This window comes from Lissotriton vulgaris, chromosome 2_1, assembly GCF_964263255.1.
Source record: "Lissotriton vulgaris chromosome 2_1, aLisVul1.2, whole genome shotgun sequence".
Lineage (NCBI taxonomy): Eukaryota > Metazoa > Chordata > Amphibia > Caudata > Salamandridae > Lissotriton > Lissotriton vulgaris.
Genome location: NC_141687.1, coordinates 781,762,774 through 781,789,545, shown reverse-complemented (window position 1 = coordinate 781,789,545; position 26,772 = coordinate 781,762,774). Strand labels below are relative to the sequence as shown.

The following is a 26,772-nucleotide window of genomic DNA, read 5'->3' as shown; positions in this document are numbered from 1 at the left end:
TTCCTCATATTACCTAGATTTTTATGCCTTTTTGGATCATGTTTTTTCCTCAGGCTTCTTTCTTCTCTTCTAATTTCTCTGTTCTTAGTTAGACACTTCTCGTTAAACCAGCTTGGCTGTTTGCCTTGCATTGATTGTTTTGCAATTAGACATGGATCCTTACTTTTTAAATCTACTTTAAAGCACTGCGCCATTTCTTTTACCTTTTCCTCGAACCAAGGCACTTTCTTAGTCCTAGCGTCTTCCAAACCCACTTCCTGTTGAAATCCAGCAATTTTTTCAATATATTGCTCAGTTAGTCTTGTTGTCAGACTTTTAGGGTACTCTACTTGTTGAGGGAGAACCAATTATCTAGAACTTTGAGGTCCCCTTGCTAGTGCGAAATGCAAAATATTGTGATCACTACCATCACAAGGAGTTATCTGAAACCCCTTGATGAGGTCAAAATTCCACGCATGAATGAATACATAATCAATCGGGCAAAGTTGGGAACCTATCTTGAAGGTCTGCTTTGCAGGGCTATCTGTTTCCCATCTGCTGTTTAGGCAAAAAAATCCTTTTAGCCCCAAAAATTTGCCCAACTCCACGTCATGTTTACAAATAGTACAATTTGGAACATTGCTTGGGGTATATTATTTGAGCTCAAGAAGTCTTTTAACCATCGGTCATATCTCGAGAGGTTCAACTTATGATCAAAAACACCCATTACAATTATAGTATAATTTTCATACTTTTCACACAATGTATCTAGTTCATTTTTAAAGCATCTCATTTCTATCTCATATTCTTCGTTTGATCCCGATTGAATATAGACATTTACAATGAGCATGTGATCATACAACCCTTCCGAGCCTAGCAGAGATACATCACTGACCAGTAAACATTTACAAGTCGTATTTACAATCATTACCCTTTTCGCTATCTTAGTCCCAACAAGAGTCATAATGCCCCCAGCCGGATGACCAAATCTGTTCCTTCTTGCTGGCTTATGTAGTTGCACAAAACCTTCAAAGACAGGGGTATTGTCGCATAGCCAGGTTTCCTGCAAACCTACTATTTCAGCACTTCCAGCTAGGGTTTTTATACTTTCTACTTTTATCTCCCCTCCTAGCCCATTTACATTCCAAGATAATAGGTTCATGCTATGCGACACCCCTCCACCCTACTCAACATCACTGAGACGGTCATTAACGGAATTGTGCCCATATGGGGCGCCTGGCCGACTATCATTAAAGGACCAATCACCCCACAGGTTCCCTATCTCATGGTTCTCAACTACCATTCTCAAATTTTCTCCTGCCCTTCCCTCGCCTAAGATCAGACTCATCTTTCTTTTTCCCAAGCCTAAATGACAAGCTAAAAAGGCTCTGTCCTGCTGGTTCCTCTTCTCTATTTCTCGAGCCGGTACCAAACTTATGTTTAAGTTTAAAATAAGTTTAAGTTTAAAATATTTATCAAGCGCAACGTACACCTGGGCGGTTTCTTGGCGCTAAAGTAGCAGGCAGCCAGCTGGGCAAGTGGAGTTGCTAAGGCGTCGACTGGAAAGGCAGGCAGGGCTTACGGTAGAAAAGCCTGAGAAAATAAAAAGGTCTTCAGAGCTTTGCGGAAACTAGAATACTGGGTGAGGGACCTAAGATGGAAGGGGAGAGAGTTCCAGAACATGGGGGCAAGAGTGGAAAATTTCGAGCCACCCTGTTTTTTTTCCGGAACCGAGGGACTGCTAAAAGAAGATGTGCCGAGGAGCGGAGGTCTCTGCCAGGGACATAGGCCTTGATGGCGGAGGATATAAAAAGGGGGGCCAGGCCAGTCCTGGCCTGAAACGGCATGCAGCCTAATTTGAACAAGGCGCGTTCCCGCACAGGGAGCCAGTGGAGGGTTTTCAAGAGGGGGGAGGTATGATGGAATTTGGGAAGACCGAAGGCAAGGCGGGCAGCCTGGTTCTGCACTAGTTGCAGTTTACGCAGGCTGTACTGAGGGATGCCATTGAACAAGATGTTCCCGTAGTCCAGGCGGGACAGGACCAGTGCGGACATAATTAGTTTAAGTGCAGAGAAAGAAAAGAAGCGAGAGATAGAGCGGATAGTACGGAGAGTAAGAAAGCAGGAAGAAACCACCGAACCAATCTGGGAGTGCATAGTGAGTTTATCATTTAGCTTGATGCCAAGAGTCTTAACAGAGGGAACAGGGGTAGGAGGAGAACCAAAGGAGGGGGGCCAAAAGAGAGAATTCCAGGGACTGGAGCAACCACCCATCACCACAAGTTCCGTTTTATCGGGATTGAGTTTCAGGTGGTTGAAATTCATCCAGTCCCTGATGAAAGATAGGATAGATTGGAAGTTAGAGATAGAGTCAGGGGTAGAAGACAGATTGAAGATGAGCTGGAGGTCGTCGGCATAATTATATACCGTGACCTCCAGCTGCTGTAGGGCAAAGATAAGAGGGGCGATATAAAGATTAAATAGTAAAGGAGAGAGAGAAGAGCCCTGGGGAACCCCGCACTGGACCTGGCAGGGGGTAGCTGAAAACTCCCCAAGGTGAACCGCCTGGGTCCGGTCCCTCAAAAAGGATGAAAGCCAGATAAGGGCTGAGCCTCCTATGCCCGCCGCCTTGACACGGGAAAGCAAGATGGAATGATCCACTGTGTCAAAAGCGGCGGACAAGTCAAGGAGGACCAGCGCCTGAGATCTGCCCAGGTCCATACCCTCTCTGAGGGTGTCTAATACTGACACCACCACTGACTCTGTCGAGTGCTTGGGCCGAAACCCCGCCTGGCACGGAGCCAGCCTCTCATTCTCCTTGGCAAAGGAGCTGAGCGCAGATGTAACATGTCGCTCAAGCACCTTCGCCAGAAACGGGAGAAGGGAGATGGGGCGATAGTTGGCCATCACAGAGGGGTCGGCTCCTGGCTTTTTCAAGATGGGGACGATGGAAGCTGCTTTTAACGATGGAGTGACAACCCCTCGAACCAGTGAGTCGTTAAGGGAACCCAGAGGAGGCAGAGGGCAGACAGTATAAATCTGCTGTAAGATGTGTGCCGGGCATATATCAGAAGGGGAACCGGATTTAATTTTGGGGAGGAGGGACAGGAAAAGTTCTTCAGAGAGGGGAGGAAAGGAATTGAAAGAGGCTGGGGCGGGGGGAGGGGAGGCAGGGGGTCAACAAAAAAAGAGGAAGGGGGGGGATGTTGGATTTGATTGTCGAAATTTTTTCGACAAAGTAAAGATTCAGCGAATCACAGAGTTTCTGTGAGGGAGGGAGTTTAAGTGAGGTCCGATCGGAGAAAGCCAGATCGTGAGTAATGGCAAAGATCTCCTTAGGTTGGTTCTCGGCCGCCAAAATTTTGGCCGAGAAGTAAGCTTTCTTGGCCTCAGTGATGTTTTGCTTATAGGTCCCTAGGTGGACGTAGCGAGTCCTGGAGTCGGGGGAGTAGTCCAGTCTCCATTTACGTTCTGCCCTGCGAACCGTAAGCTTCAGTTCTTTCAGCTCGTTGTTAAACCACCGATTGGCGTCTTTAGGGCGTCTGATCGAGGTGCGCCGGAGAGGAGCCAAGCAGTCGCTTCCTTCCTTGAGCCATGAGTCAATGGCTTTGGCTTGGGCTGCGGAATCAGTCCCGATGTAGGGGGAGAGGAGGCCAGGAGCGAGGCTGAGAGGTCAGACAGATTGACCTTGCCCCAATTACGGGCCCATGAGTTTTTGGTGTGGATAGGGGTCTTAGTCAGACAGCGGCTGAGGGAAAACGAAATTAAAAAGTGATCGGACCATGTGCAAGGGACAACAGACAGTGCAGACAGGGAGCAGTTTAGAGACCAGACCTGATCTAGAGTGTGGCCATGAATGTGGGTAGGGGTGTGAACAAAAGAGGTGAAATTAAGAGAGAGGAGGGTTTCTGAAAATTCCTTTGATGAGGCACATTCCTTGGGGTCCGAGGGCCAATAGTTAAAGTCCCCGAGGACTAGAGCCGAGGCATAGTTGACCGCCAGGGTGCCAAGTAGATCTTGAAAGGCCGGGAGGAAAGATGGGGTTGGTTGGGGAGGGCGGTAGACAAGCACAATGGCTAAGTGGGGGGAAAGGGAGGTAGAGCGAGCCACCAAATAGTCAATTCCTTCCAGGGAAGGTGAGGGGAGGACTTGGAACTGGAGATCAGAACGGGCAATGAGAGCAACACCTCCACCCGCTTTCCCGCCCGGACGGTCGGCACGGATAGCGTAGTAAGACGAGGGGAGGGCAGCCAATAGGGATGGAAGGGAGGCTTCCGAAAACCACGTTTCCGTCAGCAACAGGAGATCGGGTTTATCAGTGTCTAAAAGGATGAAAAGTTCCTGGTGGTGTTTAATGGCGGACCTAGTATTAAGTAAAATGATAGATAAGGGGGGAGAATAGGAATCAGGAATGGTAGATGAGACGGGGGCCGACGGAGACGTGAGAGGAGGAGGGCAACCGGATGGGCAGGCATGACAGGGAGAGTTGCAGCCCAAAAGGGTGATCCTATGAATAGTACGAGGATCGAGGGGCCAATGGCCTTGAAGTAGTGTCAAGTCAGCGGAAGAATATTGGGTAAGAGGACCAGGGGTGATGGCCCCTAGCCCCGGTCTGCCGCGGACGGGCGCAGACGGGCTTAACTCTGGCGCGACTCCGAAGCGCCTACGTCGCGCCCGCTACGCTCGTCCGCTGCGCTGACGCATGAGGGACGTCTATATAGGCTGTGACGTGGTGGTGGGAGGAGTCAGGAGGGCGGGATAGGGGTCGTGAATTAAAAATGAAGATTGCCGTTCGCCGCTCGTACTCAGCGGGACGGTGAAGGCATGAGCTATGAAGCTGCTAACAATCAGCGGAGCAGGTTAGGCAAGTTTTAAAAACAAAAGTCAATTTCCAGCGCTCAGCGCGAAGCCCTCTGCCCTCTGCCACAGGGCTTTAGACTACGCGCGAGGGCTTCCTTTGCTATCTCGTTTTCCGCCCTTACAATTGCTGTTCTTACCAACCTTGAGTACAATAATATCTTAGTAAGTTATTTCCCATAATTATTATTACTAAAACCTACTTGATTTAAATCCTTTCATCCCAACCCCCTCAGACTAGGGCATTTAGTAAAGGAATATAGAAGTTGGGAACGGTTTATTTCTGCCTTTCTCTATTTCGATGGGCTCAAAATATAGCCACAGATTATCCAAATCCTTTGCAGAAATAGTACCAAGTTGCTTCCCCTCCATCCAATTCCATTCCCTTCCTCTTTTTGCTGTGGCCTCTCCCCTATATTCTATTCTATTCATGTTCAATTGCCCTTGAGGTAATTTCTATGAGCTTATCACCTTGACCTCTCCTTTATTTGTTGGTGCTAATTTTGTTTGTTCCTTTCTTTTCGCCGTGGCTACCTTCCCCACCCTTGCACTATTTTTGGGGATCCTCGTTGCCCTCCTATTTCTTACTATAGCTCTGTTTTCTTGTCGGATTACTGATTCTTTACTCCCTTTCTTCACAGTATTTGGGATTCCTTCCAGCCTTTTTTCCACTGCCCTCGCCTTCTTTTTTAAAGGAGCTGTTCTTCTCCTTACTCCCCGTACGTTATACTGCCTATAACACAATAGATCCTTCCATCTATTTACTAACATCGGGCATCTTGGTATATAAACCTCCTGATGGTCACTCGACTGCTCACAATCTCTCTCCTCCACCTGCAATGGGGGGTCCTGGGTCTGAGCCGGTCTCACTATCGTGGGCACCAGCCCCCTGATTCCTTGCAATTCCCCTACAATCTTCTGGAATTGGGTTTCGTGGGTTTTTAGGATACTATTATTTAACATCGCCTGCCGCCGCGTCTTCCTCCTCGCGCCTTGCTCCTGGTTTCCGATAGCCCAGGAAGCGCGCGTGCTCGCGGACGCGATAAGCGAAGGCAGCGTCAGCCTACGTCCGCATTCTCGGCACTGCTCCTCCTGTTGGGTTGCGGTCTGAAGCTCCGTCCCACACACAGCAGAGTTCCAGCGTCAATCAAGTGTCCCAGATACACACCGCAGTAACAAATCCATTAGAACAAACAGCAGCTCTGGAAAATCTCTTTAATCACTGAGAGTAGCAGACCCTCCCTTGATTCGCCAATGTATCCTTCCTTTCAGGTTGAAAATACAGGAACACACACACTCAAAGCATACAGTGTAGTGTTGTGTACCATTTTAATTGGATAATTTGGAGGAAAATGTAAGTGGAATATGGAAAAGGATCACTGGGAACAGTTATACAAATCTCTCTTTTCCAGATAGCAGTGGTGAAAGTAGCAGAAACTTCACCACTTCTTTGTTGTTGTGACTGGTTGCTGGCCTACTACAACTGACTTTTTATATAACGCGCACCATGAAATGAAATGTTTTTTGGTTTTAAAATAATGGGTCTTTTCACTATCAAGTGAATTAGTACCCAATGTCTTGAAAGGCTCAGTTGGCCCTGTCAAGAGCCAGCCCCCTACCTGTAGTTTGCACATAAGCATTTATTTACATGGCTCAGATTTTGCAGACTAGTTCAATATTTATTTAGACTGCACTGGGCCACCAGTTTTACTCGTGGGGGAAAGTTTTGCTGTCTGAAGTAAAGTATACCTGTTTGCATGCATTGTTTTTGTGCAGCATTCTGCAAACTCCATGTGCCCTGAGAATCGCTTCATATTGTGCAATAATAGATCTACAGAAGATGTGGGTGGGAAGATGGCCTTTAAAGTCATTGCCTGTTTCAGTGTTCCACTGACTTGGGTCTTTGTTTTTAAATCCATCCTTCTCTAGGCAGCCATGCAGAAGGGAGCTAGATAATCTCACAGCCCCCCCCCCCCCCCCGTGAGAGAACAGAAATGGTGAGTTCTTGTAGAATGACTACATTTGTGGATGAGGTCATGTTTGAGTCAAGAACATAAACTTGAGAAAAGGTAAATCTGAAGACCATGTAGAAAAAACAACTAAAAAAAGATTTTTTTTCCCAGCAGAGTGATTTATTACCAGTGGCCGAGAGTAATTCAAGCATTTCCTCCATCACTTTTAGTACACTTTACTAAAAGGAGCGAGGCATTGTAAATGGAGATAATTACTGCAAATACTATTTACCCGTAACAAAAGCGCGATGGTTGGATTTGCCATCACGTTATACAGCACTCTGACCTGTTGCAAGGGCTAGACTGCTGCAGAAGCCTCACTGTTATACAGAAAAACAACAGAGCCGCGTTGTAAATTTGTCCCGCCACTACCATTGCCCGTGTTGTGCCATGCCATGGAGCTGTAATATTAAACCTACACAATGTGATTCGCTGAAAACTCAAGCCTGCGACAGGTCCTTCAGAAGTCACTTTTGTACATGTAGGAAAAGTGCGCCGATTCCAGGATCGGTAGCAACACCCTCTGCGCAACAAGTGCCGAAAAGAACACCTCGAAGAAACACAACAAAATGGCGATCAAGTCCGCGCAGGCGCAGTGACGTGACGCTGCCCCCAGACGCCGACGCGCTCCCGACTCCAGCGCCTGGCCGGGGAGCGGCGCAACCTCGGGAAGCGTCTGTCTGCCACCTCGGGTGGATTCAAGAGTTGTGGTTGGGACGCGAGAGACCGCCTGACTCTGCCTGAAAAGTTGTATTTAGAGATGCTGAAGGCCGAGGTGAAGGGGGAGCGCACCCTGAGGAGCGCCTCCCCGCACCGGAGCGCATATAAATCGGACTTTCACGCTATCAAATGTTCCTTCGACGGGATGAAAGCGGACAAAGTGCCCCGGCCAACGGGGCCGCCTCCCCGGCTAAGCGCAAACGGAGGTTCGGGCGAGCTCCCCCGGGGCCGGGCGAGCTATGGCAACCGGGTGCACAAGATCAAGAACCTGTTCATGCAGCTGAGCTCGCTGCCGGCGGAGGGTGCCGAGACGAAGTTAGCACGGGCTGAGGTGGTCCCTCCGTCGCCCACCACCCCTGAGCCCCCGGCCGGCCCAGAGGAGCCCGAGCTGGACAAGGCGGCGCTGGCCGAGAAGTTCTCGGAGACGCGTCGGCTCTTTGAGCGGACCAGTAGCCGGCATCAGAGTCTTTCCGAAAGCAAGTCCCCCTCCCCGGGCCGGGAGCCCGACTTGAGCCCGGGCAGTGCCTTCCCCCGGCTAGTGGGCTCCGAGCCAGCCGCCCCCGAGGAGCTCCGGGCGCGGACAGCTCCCAATGCAGGCCCCATCTCCCGCAGGCTGGAGAGCTTCATGGGGGACAGCGATGGCGAGGAGGGTCGGACCCCGGCCCCCGTGACCGGCTCCGTCGCTCGGACCAGCACTAGCCAGCCACCCGAGGGGACCGCTCCAGCCCGAAGCCTTCCCGACAAGAAGCCTAGCACAGAACAAGCACCGGTCACTGCCCAGCGGAGCCCCCCTCCGCCCCCGGCCGGCCCCCCGCAGCCACAGGTGGCCGTGGTCCGGGCCGAGATGGTGGTGCTGCTCAATGAGACTTCGGACAGCGAGGAGGAGCTGGACAACGACGTGTTTGAGCAGCATGAGCGGGCCCTATTAACCGAGAAGTCGCCGGTCGATGGGGCGGGGGATACCCCCACAACTCCCACGGAGGGGCCCGCGGAGAAGGCGCCCCCCATGGCCGAGGCGGAGGAGAGCGACGAGGACAGCGATACCGATGAGCCGCGCAGCTACTCCCCGTACTCGGCCGCCGTCGCCTGCGGGATTGAGAATGCAGCTTTCGAAGACTCCGAAAACCAAGGAGTTTACAGGAAAGGGCCCCCCGAGGGCGAGGATGACAGATACGCCAGTGATTGTTACGAGGAAGTGCCGGGATTGTCAGAGGAGGAGGATGAACTGGACCCCAAAAGGAAAGTAAAGTTCTCCACCGGTCCCATCAAGGTGAGTTTTTTTTTGTTGTTGTTGTCGACTTGGTTTCCTTTTTGTTAAGTTTATTTTTTTTTCTTTTATGTTGTCTTTTTTTTTTTTTACAGCTGATCCTAAACCGGTTTTATGTGCTACGTGCAATTATGCATTGATCGTTTTCTTGTAGTGCATTACTTTAACAACATGTAACCAACGGGGTGATTTGCATAAAACGTGATCTAAACCGCTTCAAACACACTGACCTGATTTTCTGCATTCCGGACTAAAGAGTAGACACGCTGCGCCCAGGTTGAATCCGCGGTAATGGGTATTTTAGAGTTTTGCATGCCAGTCAATAAGTAATGTGCGGGTAACGTAATTCTTAAAAGTGTTTGAATCGTCAGCGTAGTTCTCAGGGGCCAACGTATGTTTTTCTTTGAGGTACCCCCAGTCACTGCCACGCCTCCGTTACTTTGACGGACGCGTTAAACTGGCATCCGATTAATTAAATCACTCGGACTTGCTAAAAAAAATATCACGTTTTGAAACCTGTTACTGATCCTGCAGCCCTAACATATTTAAAAAGAGAATGTTTCGTTTAGGTCAATGAAAACCATCTTAGCATAATGCTTAAGACAATGTTATTTCTGTAAATGATGTCACTTTTTGTCAAGTTTGATGTTTTAGTGCTTTTATTTAGTGTTTTTTTTGGAACACGAGTGGCTTTTATTTTTAAACAGGTAGTGTAATGTAGTTAATACTAAACTAATTAGCTTTATTACAAAACAGATTTGTCTGCGTTTTGAGCAGCTTGTTCCTCATGCACTTGTTACATATTAATACGTTCTGGCGTTTTTTTTTATTTTTACCCAAATGCCCTCAGTGCTTTTATAGTTAAGTCCTTAGGTCAGCCAATTGGAGGCCACCTACTTTAGGCAGCCTTTCGCCTCTTCCTCCACCCCACACGCAGTGCAAATTGCGGGATAATCCAGTGCATTAACTTGCCAATATATGGAGAAAAACACTGCATGTCTTTTTAGCACTTAATGTAAAATTTATCGGTATGCGTATTTGCATGTATGTGGTATTCCCCTAGACGCTATGTTATAACCAGGTCAGGAAAGGCAGGCCATCCAATCAAACGAAGAAGAAACATGGAGGCGAAACCACCAAGGTGCACTGACCCCAGACTATGGATCTGCACACACTGTGGCCTTCATGATGGCTTTGGAAGGTTTATTGTGTTCTCCACAGGCCCCACAGCTAAGTAAGAACTGGGCTGTTTGACACTCCTTTACCGATGTCGAGATGCATTCTGGAAATGACCATGTGTCTCAGTGGCATCAGCTTGTATAAAGTGACTGTATGTTACTGAATGTGTATATTACTCGTTCTTTATTATTTCGAAATCTTAAAAAACGCCGTTGCGAGGTGACGGCAGAAAACGATGTCCATGCTGACCTACTTAGTCGTTCTCCTTATCTGTTATCTTGCTTGATAACTCTTGTTTGTTTCTAGCCTTTTTTTAATGTTCATTATCATACATTTTTCATTGACATTTCCCGCAATTTAACATCATGTGTATCTCCTATTCCATAGTCGTAGGGCAAAGTTTTTGGCAGGTGTCCTTCTGACCTATCAACACAGCTTACAAATACTTGTAAGTTCTCTTGGAAACGAGTATTGGTCTGGAAAAACAGCTAACTTGGTTCCTCTCTGACCAGCTCAGCATACTTGTCTCTCCTTCAGGTTATCAGTGTGCAAAATGAAACACTTGAAAAAGCGGATTCCAAGCCATTTGGCACATAAATTGCTGACTTGTAATTGTGAGTAAGATTCTCAACTGCAGTCTCTGGTGGTAATGCATTATAGGGCATGAGGCCGCACTAGTCGTCATTATTCAATTGAAGAATAATAATTAAGAAATCCGTCCTTGCAACATGACCTACGTGGCTGTGTTGGCTTTTTTCATTTAGTTGCGTTCTCTCTAGACAACAAGATCGCCCCAACTTTACGGCTGTACAATAGCATAGCATGGGAGCATATATACGAGTACCTGTTGGCTGGGGCAGACGTTGATTGCAAAATAACATTAACAGTTGATCAAAGCATGGAAGCCCTGGTGTAGGGGCGCACAACTCAAAGTAGACCTTGTAGTCGCATGCATGAATCGTGTTTTTGATGCATACTAAATAACTAACTGGAAGGGGGCAGTGGGCTATGCTCCATGAGATATTGATGTTGTAAGGGTATTGATTCATTTGGGAGGTGATACTTGGTGCGTTACTGCTTAGGGGAGCTCCTGTACTGTGTGATGGGTGTGAGAGCAGTAACTTTTATCAGGACAAGACTGAAAACGTTGCACAGCCCCCACTTTCTCAATGGATTTTTTTTCTCAATGGATTTTTTCTCAGTTGGACTGTGTACTCCTTGCAACAAGCAATGTTTTATGAAATCATGCTAACTGCAGTAGAAGTCTAGAATTCAGTGTTTGTTAAATGTCATCCGCTTTACCTTACGTTTCTTTTTTTTTGGTGTAAACACACGAGGCAGCACAATCCAATCAGGTGTTAGGACTGTATGTGAATAAATTCCAGGTACATTGTCCTCCTAGGCCGATCATTTGAACATGTGTGCGCCTCATTTGCTCGGGTGAATTGACTTTAACATAAGGAATTCACGTTGGCATTTAACCATTGTGAGGAATGCAAAAGCTCATGTTGCAGTCGGACTGTTACCTTTTCAAAGTGAGTGGTGTGTTTAAATGGTCATCTGTTACCTTTTCAAAGTGAGTGGTGTTTGAATGGTCATAAGGCAGCCATAGCTAGGCATTTTGCTTGAAATCTATGGAATATCTTAGTATTTCAGACATTACTTTACATGTGCATTGGAATTTGATTACTTTTGGAGATTATTCTCTCCCTCTCCTAAGGCGGCAGTTTTAGGGCTGGTTGGCCAGTCCTTTTAGTTTTCAATTTTCTCCACTTATAGTTTTGCATTTCTATCCCTTTTTCTCTTTGTATTTTTCCTCAAGAGTATACAACAGTTGTCAAGGCTCGTCTAACTGGTCACTTGCTTCTCAATTCTTCTGCATCCCACATGGCAACTTCTCTAGCCCAGGAGACTATTATGGAATGTTGTTGTCAAGTGTATCTTTGTTTTACCATTCCAAGATGGCCAACATGTTGCTTCTAAATTGGGCAGTCATGATAAGCTATGCACCAAACCTCTGCAAAATTGATACTTGGTGCTGTATTTAGTTTCATTATTACAAGAATATATCCACCATGTTTTTTTCTGGCAGCATGGTTTTCTTCTACTTCAATTCTTTTCATTTATTTTTCGTATGTTGCTGAGTGTGTTATATTGCAGTGTGTCAGAGGGCGAATGCAAGAATGAGTCAGTGGTTGGGTAAATGCATGCATGAGTGCACGGATGAGTGACAGAGTGCAAGTCAGATGACTTATTGAGCGGCTAAACCCATCAAGGCTAAACCCATCAACGACACACAAGACCCTTTTAGTCATAAGCCAGACCTGTTGTCATCACCAGTGCTTGTTTGATACTTTCCCAGCTTTGGCAAAACCAGCAGCACTGGCTTTAAAGTGATTAAAAACCCTTTGGGCATGCAGCACATTTAAATAGCATTTGTTAATGTTTAGTTTTTACAAATTTGGCACGAAAAAGCCAAACCTATTGGCTTGTTAGTATATCTAGTTTAGAATGTACTTGGTTTCTGTGTCCCATACTCATTATATGGCTCGATTTTAGGTTCTGCATTCTGTTTGATGTGGTCTATCAGCCACGTGTAACCTATTCTATTTCCGCTGTGAGAATGACTGTTGGTTAAGTGTATTTAATTAAATACAGATGGATCTTTTTTATAAATGGAAATTTGTCATTCAAAGTAAAAAGAATCTGCTTATCAATAAATTAAAGTTGAAACAATATCGATCTCCATTCCAGTTGTTTTTGATATTTTTGTTTCTTTAATTAGTCCATTGCAAATATAGTAATTAAACTAGTAATAGAAAAAGTGACTTCTAAGTTTCTGAAAACGAGTGCACTGAGCGTTAAAATTTAGCAAGACGGATTTGTTTGGGATGGGACTTTTGCGCTTCTATTTGCTAGCTCGATTCGAGGTTTTGAATGAGCACTTCTGTTTCCTTGCATGTGAGCTTGTCTCAATTGCATCTCACCACCAACATGCTACATACATTCCTGACATTCCCGACGAAGGTATTTAACTCATAACTGCCAAAAAACAAGCTCTCAAGTTCTTTTCAGTGTATCACTGTAACTAAAAAATATTCTTCTTTTTTTTTTTTGCATACAAATTAAAGTGCATACTTTAGGAATACCATTTATTTTTAGGCATGGATGGTAAACTCTGATCTGCCAGCAGAGTTCGCAGAGGTTTGTCCGCTGGAAAAACTCCACCAAACACAACCTAGCTGAGTTTTACTCAGCATTGCTTGCCAGCGTTAAGTTAGAGAGCGAGAAAATTGAGCACTAGGTCGAGTCCCGGCGCATTTTCTTAATGCGGGTGGTCACTACCGCTTGCATTGAAAAAGCTTCAGCCCAAGTAGAAAATCTACTCCAGCGGCAGGAAGAAGCAGCGTTCTATTTTTAGACCCTCTTAGAATAGCTTGCATATTTTATTTCCAAATTTAACTGGATATATCTGCAATTTTATGATTTTTGACAAGCCTATGATAAGGATAAAGATTTGATTTTCCTTGTGAAATATTATCTGTAGGTAAGAGCTATGGTGTAGGTCACACCCTCTGACACATCCTGGGATAGAGAATTTTCACTTAGATAATATGTGCTACCATCTTAGGAGGGGATGTATATTGTTTTAACTAGCACCGTTTTTCCATTTTTCTAATATTGTGACTCTTTAATTGATGGGTAGCATTGTGAGAAATGTTATGCTCAATATATCGGATCCATTTTGGTTATTATTAAAGGCTGTGGGCCTCATAGGTTCATTTGGGACAAGTAATGCAATATGGTATATGTGTTCTTTTTTTTTTTTATTATGAAAACCTACAGCAAAGACAGGATTCGTTTTTTTAATTAAAATTATAAATTCAAACCAATAGGCCTTTAATGGTGGATTGTGAATTTACTGTGTTAATGCCTGTAGAAGGGTATTGTGTTGCATGGAAGCTCACAGGTAACTTTAGTAGCCAAGGGTTTTGGTTATTCAGTTTGACAAACCGTATGATGTAAAATGTTCAGTGTTAATGTCAGGAGGGACTGGCTGGTTTAGTTGTCTGTCAGGCTCTTAAAAACAAATACCTGAAAAATAATTACACATACCAAGAAGACCCTCAGAGCAGTCCTATTCTGCTGTTGGTCTATTAAAATGTGGTTCACTTTCGGCTTCTGCCTGTGGGAGCAAATGGCAGTGGGTCAAAATATTTCAGCCGTTGACTCTGGTGCCCTGTGATAGTTGGCCTGATCACATGCACATCCATCTGAAAATGAGTGTGCACAGTACTAAGTTTGGCAGGCCATCCTTTAATTTTCAGTGCTGTTCTTTAATAGATCCCTTTTTCATTTCTTTCATTTCTTTCTCTCTTCCATATTCAGTTTTGTGGGTATCTTTTATGTTTGACTGCCCCACAGCTCTCAAGACAGTGCTGCCAGGCCGCTTGCTGTTCATTGCATCTGCAGTGTACTATATCAAGTGGCTACTGTTTCTCATCTGGACGCCCAGCTTGGAATGGCATTGTCCATAGTGAATCATGGTTTTATTGTTCTAGGATGTCGATCAAGAAGCGTTATGTTGGCCCTCTTATATTGATAAAACAACGATGCACTGTGCACAGTACCATTCCAAGATGGTTCAGTGTTTACTGAGGTCCATCTTGGAATGGTATTCAGCACAGAGAATCATTGTTTTACCAACCCAAGCTGAGTAACTTGTTGCTTCTGTACATCGCAGCTATAATGGAAATTTAAAACGGTGATATACAATGTACAGTGCCATTAGAAGATGGTGGTCCGCTGCTATGTGTAATTAGGTCGAGCCTACGGTCAGCGCGCATGCTCTGCTCTAGGAGAGGACCTTTAGAAATCGATCTTCCCTTTTCAAGCACTCGTGCTTGTGCTGGCATCCACCTTGCGGGAGCGAGCAGCGGCGCGCAGGGGCCATCTGTTTTTAAATTGGCTTGGCAGCGCGCTCTTGTTTTCTTCGGCGTCTTTGATGTTTCCCTTCTGGGTTACTGTTGTGGGAGTTTGAGTGTGATTTGGATTCCAAAGTTGTGTGCTACTTTAAATCTGCAATGCATTTGTGTGCATGGTTTTCTGGCCTTGTTCTGTGCCTGGCTGTGTGTTAAAAGTGTGCACTGCATGGCCCGTCTCCTCCCGCTCTGGGTTCAGCCCGCGGCACTTCTTGTGTCAAACAGCTCTCCCTCCGGTCTCTGCATGCTAGTCTTGGAGAATTTGGTTTTACTGGCGAGGTTGTGACCAACCTGCCTGCCCCTGCTCTCGGCCGCATCCCCCCTACCCCTCCCACTTGTTGTTTTTGCAGGCCTGCTCTCGCCTGCCGCCGTCCTGGACATCGGGTCGGCGGTTTAGGGGATGCATGCTCCCTGCTCCCACTTTCTGCTCTGCTCGTTCTGATTTCATCTTCCCCCACACAGCGCTGCCGCCCACGGGTACCCACAGTCCCTGTCTCATGCTGCTCCAGAGCCTGCCAATGCACAGTCTCCCCTCCGCCATGCACACGCTGCAGAAGGATACCACCTGGCCAAGTTCTTTGTTGGCGGCCTCTCCTACCACACTACCGAAGCCTCACTCAGGAAGTACTTCGAGGTGTTCGGGGACATCGAGGAGGCCGTAGTCATTACCGACTGTCAGATTGGCAAGTCCCAGGGTTATGGCTTTGTAAGTGTTGCCCGGATATAGCGCTCTTTGCTTTGGTGCACTGACAAGTGGTTTTATTTAGGCACTGCTGTTGGTGTACTAGTGCAGGGACTTTGTCCTGGACTTTATGTTTATGTTCTTATGTGAGGGGGCCTGGATATATAGCTCTCTTTGCACAAAAGTGGTCATATGTATATTTCAGATGGTAAGGTGGCCTGTGGCGGTCCATAGAGCGTTTTTGGGTTATTTCCTTACCCTTGGTCTGGATCAAGCGCTCCCTGACTGTAGCCTCACTCTCTAAAGCGCCAAAACACCCAGGCCCCTAGAGTGCTCTGAGTTGGGAATACCAAAGCATGGGAGATTGCCGTGGATACAGAGTGGTGCACGAGCACTCCAAGGCAAGGCGCTGTATTTTCTTTACAAACACTTGAGGCTAATGCTGCGGCAACGCTCACATGGTGGAGTCCAGCTGTTGTGAGGCTGTAATAAGGGATGCTGTATGCCTCCCGTGGTGAACCCAGGCTATATGTTGGAGCATTCAGCTAGTGAAAGGGAAGTCATGTGCAATATGTGCTGGTTCTACGCAGTCTGTATTTAGGGGCTTTAACTCCCCACCCGCGTCTTTTCTCCTAGTGGTCTGTGAGATGCGAACTCTGTATTCGCATCCCCAATTCCCGAGGGGTAGGTACCCTTGAGGAATTTTAATACCATTGATTTTTTTGGGAGGGGAGCCCCCCCCCCCCCCCTAACAAGTATCCCAAACATTCACGCCTCGTATGCTCCGGTTTCCCCCAAATGCCTAATTGTCTTTACCTCTCTGAGATGAGGCACCTGCCTGGCCTCCTTTGCTTTGCAGCTGCCTCGTTTTTCAACTTCCTGTATAGTGTGGATCATCATTCATCAACACCCATCGCCATACCCCTGCCCGGGGTTGTGACTGTAAATGTATAGTAGATGGATAAAGTGATAGGTGTGGGTGAAATACTAATCCGCAAAGCTCCTGGTCCGCGCCTGACCTGCGCCTGCCCGCTCGAGGCGCTGTTTTCTTTGTGCCGCTTAGGCCCTTCCCGTTCTCACCTTCTGTTGTCATTTTAGTTTATTTGATGAGGAGCTAAGCATAGAAATGGTAAGCTGGAGCAGGGCTGAACTGAATCATTTCATTGACAAGTGGCGCTATATAACCAGCATTGGCATAGCCAATAGGTCTCGCCTTTGGGACCTTATAAGTATTTAATTATGCTGCATAATATCCTTGGTACAACACCAACTGTTGCGTAGCTAAATACTTATAATGTCCCAAAGGTGAGACCTATTGGCTATACCAATGCTTGTTTTTGTATTGCAAGCCTATGTATGCCGCTCTCGGGCAGTGGCATCTTTCCTTTTTTTTGCTCTTTTACTCTTTCAGTTAATGTTGTTGTGTATGCTTGTTGACTTATATATTTTTTGTGGCTGGGTAAGTGGGCGAATGCAAGAATGAATACGTGGATGGCTGAATACATAGATGGTTGACAGTGCACTTGTGATGACTTATTGGGTGCTTAACTTCACCTGTGAATGAAGAGACACTCATTCATAAGTTAGACTATTTTGTGGGGCCAGGTCTTGTTTGCAGAAGTCTTCTCCACTATTTGTGGGTTAAAAGTTCATGAAGTTGCCATGCCTTGCAAACATTAAAACATGAAATTTAGCAAAGATGCATTGGAAATCATTCTTTTTTGCCTGCCCTCACTATATATTAAGGTGAACTGTTCTACACTCTCTATTGCTATATGTTTTGACTATTATTACCTTGTTGTATAGCTCTGCAGTGGGGCTCCTCGTCTAGTCATCAGATTTAACCATCTTCTACATTTTCCTGTGATTGTATTTAATATATTGTGATTTGTGGTTTGAGTTAATCAAAAGAATATGGAGTAGTTTTCTCAATCAATTTGACGCTCTCTCGCAGCACCTGCAATGTAACGATCAAGGTAGGGCCTACCCTTGGGGACTAGGTCAGAAATCTGGTAAGCAAACATATCTAAATCAGGGTGCCGTCACATTATGTGCCAAAGCACGGTCTGATTTAATTATCAATAAAAGCACACAGTCATTGAACAATATGCTAAATTTTGTGCCTACTTATAGCCAAAACGTACTCTCTATTAGATGTTTGTCTATCATAGATAGTGCTCGTGTGCTTGGAGAAAAAGCTGTCTGTTACTAGTTAGTCAGTATGCAGTCAGTGACAAAACGGAAATGCAAAACAAAAAACACACTGCAGTCTGCCACCAACCATGTGATAACAAATATTATTGTCAGCGTGGTAGTATTTACAGTGGTGTATACAATATTTCATATGTTTTATGAAGAATGTGGGGATCAGTTGATGGGGATTTCAAGAGTGGTTCATTGGGATAGAAAAATATGCTAGTCACCATAAGTAGGGCACCCCATAGTCCTTGATCTTTGTTAGGTACTCAAAACAACATCGCGAAAAATGATTGCTTCCATTGCCTGGCCACCCATAGGGCAGTAAGATCAACCTATCGACCGCGAGCCTGTGTGGTCTGTGCATTGATCCTGAAGTATTTCAGAAACTTGATCTAATGGTAAAACGAGCTGGATGTGTTGCATGCATAAAAGAAACCGAGGCAAACAACCCACCTCCAAATATCTGTTTAAGGTAAAGTGGTGGACACCGAGAACAATAAGTAACTTAGCCACCTTCATATGAAGGGACAGAGGTAACAATTCCATTAGGGCAGTCATTACAAGGGCCTTACAATCCCATTTGATGAGTCCAGTAACTGCAGTTACCTGGCCCGTTTGGATTACAAGTCACACAGAAACACCATGGATGGGGTGTGTTTGATAGCAGGTACACAGTCTTTGTAAAATTCTAATTGAAAATCTGGAATAATATGCTGAAATCAATGCAAACTCAGATTTCTGCTTCTTGTTCCCCATTGTCGTGTGATTTGAGGTAATACTGTTTTACTCCCTTAACTAACCCTTCGGCTTCCTGACAATTACATGCCTACTCACGAGTGAGGAGGATCCATGCAGATTGCCCACCCACTTGTAAGGGGGCTTTTAAGTTGGCTAATAGTGATGTGTAGGAAGAAGAAGCACTTGCTTTAGTGCTGTTCTGAAGCAACTACCCAAGTCGAAATTTGGACACTGGAGAAGAGACTTATGCTCTACAATAACTGTGTGGAAATTCTCCAACAATTAGTCCCTCACATAATAATAATAATAATAATAATAATACATTTATAAAGCGCCTGGCTGCACAGAACTGTGTGTCCCCGCGCTAACTGCTAATACAATACAGAGATCCGGAGGAGCTGTAGAAAAAGAGTCTCGGGGGAGGTTTACATGTTGGGGAACAAGTAAGTTTACAGTTTTGCACAAAATCTCAGTTCAGATGGCTCCATCTCATCTGCAAGTGGAGCGGGAGCGCATTCCAGTATTTAGAAGCTAAATACCTAAAGGATCTTCCTCCCATTTTGGCCCTGATGATTCGGGGAAGTTTGAATAGCATCATGCCAGATGATCTTAGGTTCCGGGTTGGACGGTGTATAGTAAGGAGATTTTTTAAGTATTCAGGACCTTTGTCCTGAGCGATGCAATGGGCATAGCAAAGGGTCTTAAACTTAATCCTCTCCTTAACCGGAGACTTTTTATTAATCCATTGATCACCTTCATAAAATGTATCTGGCAAATCTGTGATTCAGAGGAAACGGCTGAAGTTGATGCTCTGTCTGGAGATTGAAGTTATTCAAGTAACTGTATTTAAGTTGCCCTACTTTGCCAGTAAGAACATACCCATCGTGCATGGGTATTATTAGTTGTAAGTCCTTCGTTGGCTTTTTAAATTTGTATGACATTTTGGGAGAGTTTGAGACTTTGAATCATGGGATCAGAACTCTTTATTAAAAAAAAAAAACCCTGTCACCAAGCCTTCTGTCCCACAGGCCCCAGGAAGAAGGTTCTCCGTTTTTAATTGCAATTTTCCTTTGTGATTCCATCTCCATCTTTTGTAGTGCTCCACATTATGGATTAACCCTATTGTTTCATCTCCATAGTCCCCCTGACTTTAAAGTACACCACCACTTCCATTGGTGTATGGCAATGACCATAACATACAGTACTTATTTGTTACTAAATAGTATTTGATAGATTTATTTTTCGTTGTTACTTTGTCAACATCAGCAAAAACTAATTTTCAAAGGTTACGATTTTAATATTAATTGTAGGTAGAAAGATTGAAGCTGGAAGTTCTATGCAGCTGAGTGGGGTCGCAAAATGGATCACAGTATCTCTTAAAGTTTTTCATTATTGCGTGTAATTGCGAAAAGTAAGGACTGACTGCTAATGTGTTTTCAGATCATTTGTTCATCACTGCCTCTGCATATTTTACTTTCCATTTTACAGTGTGCGTGCCATTTTTGTTTTGAAGGAGAGGTATGTGAGGAAAATGTGCATGCACTTAGCAAGTCGACAGGGTGTTGGCTTTGTTGTAAGGACAGCGCGGAAAGGAGCATATACCAGAGGATGATAAACTTGAAGTGTCCTCCAATGAAGCAGATATTGTTGCAGGATTAATCTCATATGGACACTGTCAAAGGTGAGGAATTGTCTCCCTCAGTAGTTAAAACGAGATAGGTTTGTCTCAGAAATGGCAAGCTCATCAAACCCGTGTGTTGGAGACAGTTGACCAACATGGAACAGACTGCTTCTTACTGATGTGATCACCTGATGTGCAGATGTATGCTCCCCATTAGAAGTCTTTATCTGTGATATGCACCTTGTCTGCAACAGTGTATACTAGACAACCAACATTTTACAGTAATTGTCATTCTTGTATGCACTTTGAAAGCACTGAATTGTTAGCGTTGTGGTTGTTAATACTGATATGTATCTCAGTCAACTGGGCCAAGAAAAGTTTATGGGACTATTTAATTTCTTTCAAGGCTTCCTTATTTGTTTTGGTGAATATATTGTCAAATCTAGGTTTTATAATTGTCCATGTATAAATAGACCTTCTAAGAGTGCATATTATTGCACACATTGGTAAAAAAGTGTTATTTAAAATTGCAACTGTTGTGTATCTCAGAATCCGGTTTATGTTCATTATTCTAATGTGACACATACTGTAGGAGTTTGGCTAGATTTGGAATGTAGAAGTATTTACATCACTAATATCCTCACTATTAAGAACTCCTGTAATACACTGGAAGTAATTGAGAGTTGGTGTTTGTTTAGTGTAGTGGCATTCGGTGGAGCAAAGCTCAGTAGTGCATAAAATAAATCACTGTTGGTTTCAGCTCAGGAATGCAAAAGGTAATGGAACCCAACTACTGTCAAAGTCCTACATTTTAATAAATCATTGCAGCTTTTCAGTAAATCATTATGTATTCGGGACGACAGGTTAAAGAATTTGAGGCTGCCTCATGGCAACGTTTCTCTGGGCTGCATAAATTGACTTCTGGGCAACCAGTCTGTTATGGCGAATATCCATAATGGCAGTTTTAAGATGGTATTTTTATTGAGCGCAAACTGTAATTAGAGCATTTTGCGTTTGTTTATGCTGACCTTTCTGAGGCTAATTATTCATTATATTGGGTCATTATATTTATGTAAGAAATAGTTTGCCGAGCTACAGTTGAAGACCTGCACTATGTTCAAATTACTACTCAATTTAATTTTAAATTAGTTGTGAACATTGAAGAATGTGTTTATTTTGAATAATTGCAGAATAAAATGTATAGGTTCGGTATTGTGGTATTTGCAAGGTGATAACATTCTGAAGTGGTGAAGGATCGTAAGGTGTTTTATACAATTTGGATTTAAAAGGCTACTCGTGCATGGTTAGTCATTCTCCTCGGTGTAGAGCCAAGTATGTAGGTTGTGTAGTTGCAACAATGAAAAATGCAGTCTTAAATTTAGTGCTGTCCTTGATATGGAACATGTAAGCATGTTAAAATAGCTTTCAAGATCTGGGATTGACTAGTCTTTTTGAAAACCTGATTAAAATAATATACACTGTAAGGTCCAGGTCACAAAAAAGTTCTTTATAAAGAGTATGCTAGGCTCATGAAAGCACTCGATATGGTAACCATTCAATCATGCGTCCCACTTTCAATCACCCAATACATGGAGCCATACCCAATATGGATAAAGGCATCGGAATTTATCTTACACTGTTAAGAGTGAATGCATTTCATTACCTAGTGACCATCCCTATTGCTGGCACCTGGTTTGCGTCATTATCGTGTTGCCCATGCAATGGGGGGTCATTTCAGTCAGCTCAGCCCCTAATGCTTTTTTGCACCTTGTATACCTCCTTTTAGAAAACGGTTCCTTCACTCTATACACGGCGGAGGATCTTTTAATACTCATGAGGGTTTGCACTATCTACAGCGTCTTGTCTCTTCTGATCGGCTTTGCAGTTATGAATTTTATTACTTAAGCGCTGATATTTAGGAAGAAATATGCATTGTGATCCGTGTTTTTTTTGCTTTGATGCAGGGTCCCCTTGATTGCTTAATGTAGATTTGGGTGGTATTAAGGGATTCCTATAGGCAATGTGAAGTTTGGGTATGATCAACTCTTTAAGGGCCGTTTGTTGTAATTTAGGTAAGGAGGACAAATATTTTAGCTAAACTGTGATATTTTATTACGATTTTATTGAAGTGTGAAATCTCTGTATGTGATTTTACTGCGCTTTCATGGTCCATATTGACCGAGTATATTTGATGATGAAGAATGTGTTTATTTTGAATCTTTGCAGAAGCCTTTTAATGAAATTTAGATTTTTTTGTCATAGTTCTCTTTATTGCATTTTTTTGCCTAACATTTATAAATTACATAATGGGATGCTAGTTCTAGAAACCGTTTCTTACATGGTGGCCACGGTCGCATTTTGCATATTGATTTCTGTTGTATCCTTTAGCAAAACCCCTCCCTTCTCACCATCCCTTGTTCAAAACCTAAAAAAAACAAGCATTTGCAATGCAATAGGTCTCGCATTAGGAAAGTTTGAGCTATTGGTATTGTAAATGACAAATTTTATATTTGTGTTGGTTTTGAAAATAGCTACATTAATAGCTTTGTCATTTACAATGCCAATAGTTTTAACTTTCGCAAATGTGACACCTATAGCATTTGTAATGCAATATGTGTTGTATTTATGTGACTCAGATGTATTGATCATACAAATAACAATGGCGTTTAATTTTTTTAATAATGAATACTTGAATAAAAGTTATTGTAAATTATAATGGCAATAGCTTAAACTTTTGTAAATTACTTTTGTGAAGATTATGTTCAGTGTATTTTATTGTGACGAAAATCCAAGAACAGAAGTGAAATATTAACATCTTTTTATGACATTTGTAATAAAGCTTGAAACATTGAGAGAACATATTTGAACCAGTTATTGTTGAATGGTTGCACAGATTGACGCTGTGGTGGCGCAGAGTGATGTTGTGGCGTTCAGGGATGCTGTGGTAGCGCATAGTGATGTTGTGGTGCCCCTGAGTGATGCTGTTGTGGTGCTAAATAATGCTGTGGTGACGCAATGGAGGGAGGTCGATAGAGGGAGGTCGATAGAGGGAGGTCGATAGAGGGAGGCCGATAGAGGGAGGCCGATAGAGGGAGGCCGATAGAGGGAGGCCGATAGAGGGAGGCCGATAGAGGGAGGTCGATAAGAGGGAGGGCGATAAGAGGGAGGGCGATAAGAGGGAGGGCGATAAGAGGGAGGGCGATAAGAGGGAGGGCGATAAGAGGGAGGGCGATAAGAGGGAGGGCGATAAGAGGGAGGGCGATAAGAGGGAGGGCGATAAGAGGGAGGGCGATAAGAGGGAGGGCGATAAGAGGGAGGGCGATAAGAGGGAGGGCGATAAGAGGGAGGGCGATAAGAGGGAGGGCGATAAGAGGGAGGGCGATAGATAGGTAGAGAGAGTGATGGTGATAGACCGAGTGAGGGTGTAATTATGTGGCACTGAGTGCTATTTTAAGTGTATGTTGCATTGAGTGCCGTGTAATTATGTGGCGTTTAATTATGTGGCACTGAGTGCTATATGGAGTGTATGTTGCGTTGACCGCAGTGTAATTATGTAGCATATAATTATGTGGAGTGTATGTTGTATTCAGTAGAGTAATTATGTGGCACTGAGTGGTATTGTTTGGAGTGTATGTTGCATTGAGTGCAGTGTAGTTATGTAACATATAACTGTGGCACTGAGTGGTATTGTGTGGAGTGTGTGCTTCATTCAGTAGAAAGTAATTATGTGGCGTGTAATTATGTGGCACTGAGTGGTATTTGGAGTGTATGTTGCGTTGAGCGCAGTGGAATTATGTAGCATATAATTATGTGGAGTGTATGTTGTATTCAGTAGAGTGTAATTGTGTGGGGTGTAATTATGTGTTGGTCTGACTTGTTACAACTATGGCAAAGCCAACCAGTCTTGTCTTTGGGAACTATTTGTTTTGCTACTGGGTTTTAGCCATCCTGCACAGTATGCATGGTGCTATGTAGCATGGCTAAATAATTTGTAAAAAAAAATGATGCAAATGGCAGTGTCATTTTAAAGGCACGCACATGTGCCTACAAAATCATGCCTTTGCTTTTTTTTTTTAAAGTTACTAAAAAGGAAAAAAGTCAACCAAGGAGAAGAGTGGAAGCAAAATGGGGGGCTGGGGCAGGTGAGGAAGCAATAGGGGGGATGGTGATGAGAGCTGAAGCCACTTGGGGTCGAAAACGACATGGAATAGAGAAGTGCAAGACAAAAGAACACGGAAGGAACACAGCTTCGAGATAGAGCAACACAGAGGCAACGGAAGCAACACAAGGGACAGAAACAACATGGGACACAGAGAAGCACACAGTGAGACAGAGCAACATAAGACTGGAGGGGTGGTGTGCATAGAAGCACACAGCGAGACAGGGCAGCATGGAGACTGGGTAAGAAGCACACAGCAAAACAGAGCATTATGGCGACAAAGGGGCAGATAAGCACATGAGGGAGACAGCCAGAAAACACGCGCACTCTCGTAGAGCGTAAGGACCTCGGACTCGAAGAAAGCATTGATTACCCAGAATTGTCCACATTAGAGGAACGAGTGAAGCCCAAGGAGCCACATGAGTTTAAGTCAAGGTACACCGATGGAGTCAAACCCTCGAAACCTGCTTCGACCGTGAGAGAGAATAACTGGCATGGCAGGGAGAAATAAAAGCCAGCTTGATTCCATGCAAGAAAACAGATCCACAGCAGCAGCGAAAAGCCACTCAACATAGATGCTGAAAGCCACCAAAATACTGAGGCACCCAAGTATGATGTTGAAAGATTACTCAGCATTGCTGTCAGAGCTCGACAAAGAAAGAAAATCACTTGCAGTGGAATAACAAGCTCTCGGCATTGCGTGGCGGGGGAGCAGGGAAACTACTTTCCTTTTAAGTCGGAAGGGTGGGAGGGAACGAGCATATGGGGTGTGAGCGATAACGGTAGTAAGAGGGGGAGCAGGAAGTGAGGCCGCGCGCTCGCGAAGCTTCGCGCTTAAATGCCTCACATGCACTGCTGGGCGTAATCCGCACTCCAAAACCATCTTGGTAGGGTTTGCTGGTGGACCTCTTTATGTCTCGCCAGCAATGCGCAAGCGCATTGGCAGGCAGAGACCTAAAAAGAGCCCAAAGAAGTAAAAATAAACCGGACAAGGAACTCCAATCTGGACATCTGAGGCTTGGTAGTGTTATCAGGAGTTGTGCGTATGCTGGGGGAGCATTGGAGCTGAGGGCGACCTCTGGGTGTTTCAGATGTCGCCGGAGAGGGCTGTTATAATTGAAAGAGGTGGAGCGCTCGTGTTCTTGATGGGCACATCCACAGCGGTAAGCCCTTCGAGAGGTAACTAGTTGGGGACCCCCAAGTGTATTTAAAGCTTTTGAAACTGCCCCTAAAAATGTTGCTCATCCGTTCCATAGTAAATTCTTGCCAGGGGCGTGCATGCCATTGAGTGACAGATGGAGCCCCGGGTTTCTTCCAGGCTGCCGCCACAGCCATTTTCGATGTCCAAGACACAGCCACATTATACCTTTTTATATTCCTTTGTTTGGTGTTTCATGGATTCTGTTCTGAGCCCCAACAGAGTGAAGGATGAGGTGTATGGTATAGGGTATCCTAGGACTACCTTTATTTGGGCCAGTATTTCTGACCGGAATAGGCAAATGTTTGGGCAGTCCCACCAGATGTGGTGCAAGTCGCCTAACAACCCGCAGCCCCTCCAGCATAAGTCTGATGTAGTTGGATACATTTTTTTGTGTTTTGTGGGGTATCAATACCAATCCTGCAGTATTTTGTACTGTGCCTCTAGTGAGTGGTTGTGTTTGTATATATACCTCCGGAGTGCTTGCCAGTCCCTCTGAGATACCATGGCCCAGGACTCGTTCCCAGAAAGCCATATGATGAGGTGGGTGTGTGGTGTTGCGCGTAATAAAGCATGTAAGAAAGAGATAATGCCCGTAAGTGCCTTAAGTCGTCTTCACAAAACTTTCTAGTTGGGTGAGTTCTCTCTTGATTGCTCCTTTAGTCTCTGGTTGTAGTGCCCAGTGTCGTAATTGTTGGTAGTAGAAAGCTTCCTCTTTTGCCAGGTTGAAATCTCATTGGAAGTTTTTAAAGGTAAGTATGTCTGGTTTATGGAATAGGCTTGATAAACTCAAACTCGCTCCCTTTCATCCACGTGTCAAATAGTCCTTGTTGCATTCCTGGGGGAACGCTGGGTTGAAGTGAATCGGTCGTAAAAGAAGAGGGGTTGGTTGTCCATATTGACTTCTTAAGAACCTCGTCCCAAACCTTCAGAACCGTTCTAGTTGGAGTACTAAGATAAGCATTGATAGGGCGGTCTATCTTTGGTTTCCATAGCAAGTCTCATAGGACCCTGCCTGCTATTGCCCTGTCCATATGCAGCCAGTGCTTGTCTGGCTCCCTTTGTGACCACTCTACTATGACCCTAAGCTGTACCGCCTTGTAGTATAGGGTTTAATAATGGGAGACACAATCCTCCCTCCGCTCTAAGTCGTCGGAGAAGCTTGAAGGGGAGTCGAGCC

At 44.7% G+C, this 26,772-nt stretch overlaps 1 protein-coding gene across 3 annotated transcripts in view; it reads left to right on the top strand.

Moving 5' to 3' along the window:
- The first annotated feature begins 7,441 nt into the window (after nt 1-7,441).
- Nucleotides 7,442-26,772, top strand: part of LOC147731157 (neurabin-2-like) — a 681,485-nt gene continuing 662,154 nt past the window's right edge. For 2 of the 3 annotated variants that reach the window (XM_086956141.1, XM_086956140.1), the window contains exon 1: nt 7,468-8,837. In XM_086956141.1, coding sequence (XP_086812267.1) covers nt 7,608-8,837 — 1,230 coding nt within the window. In that variant the 5' untranslated portion in view covers nt 7,468-7,607. Of the gene's footprint in view, nt 8,838-26,772 lie in introns of all 3 variants that reach the window. The other variant, XM_086956139.1, reaches the window with a different exon arrangement.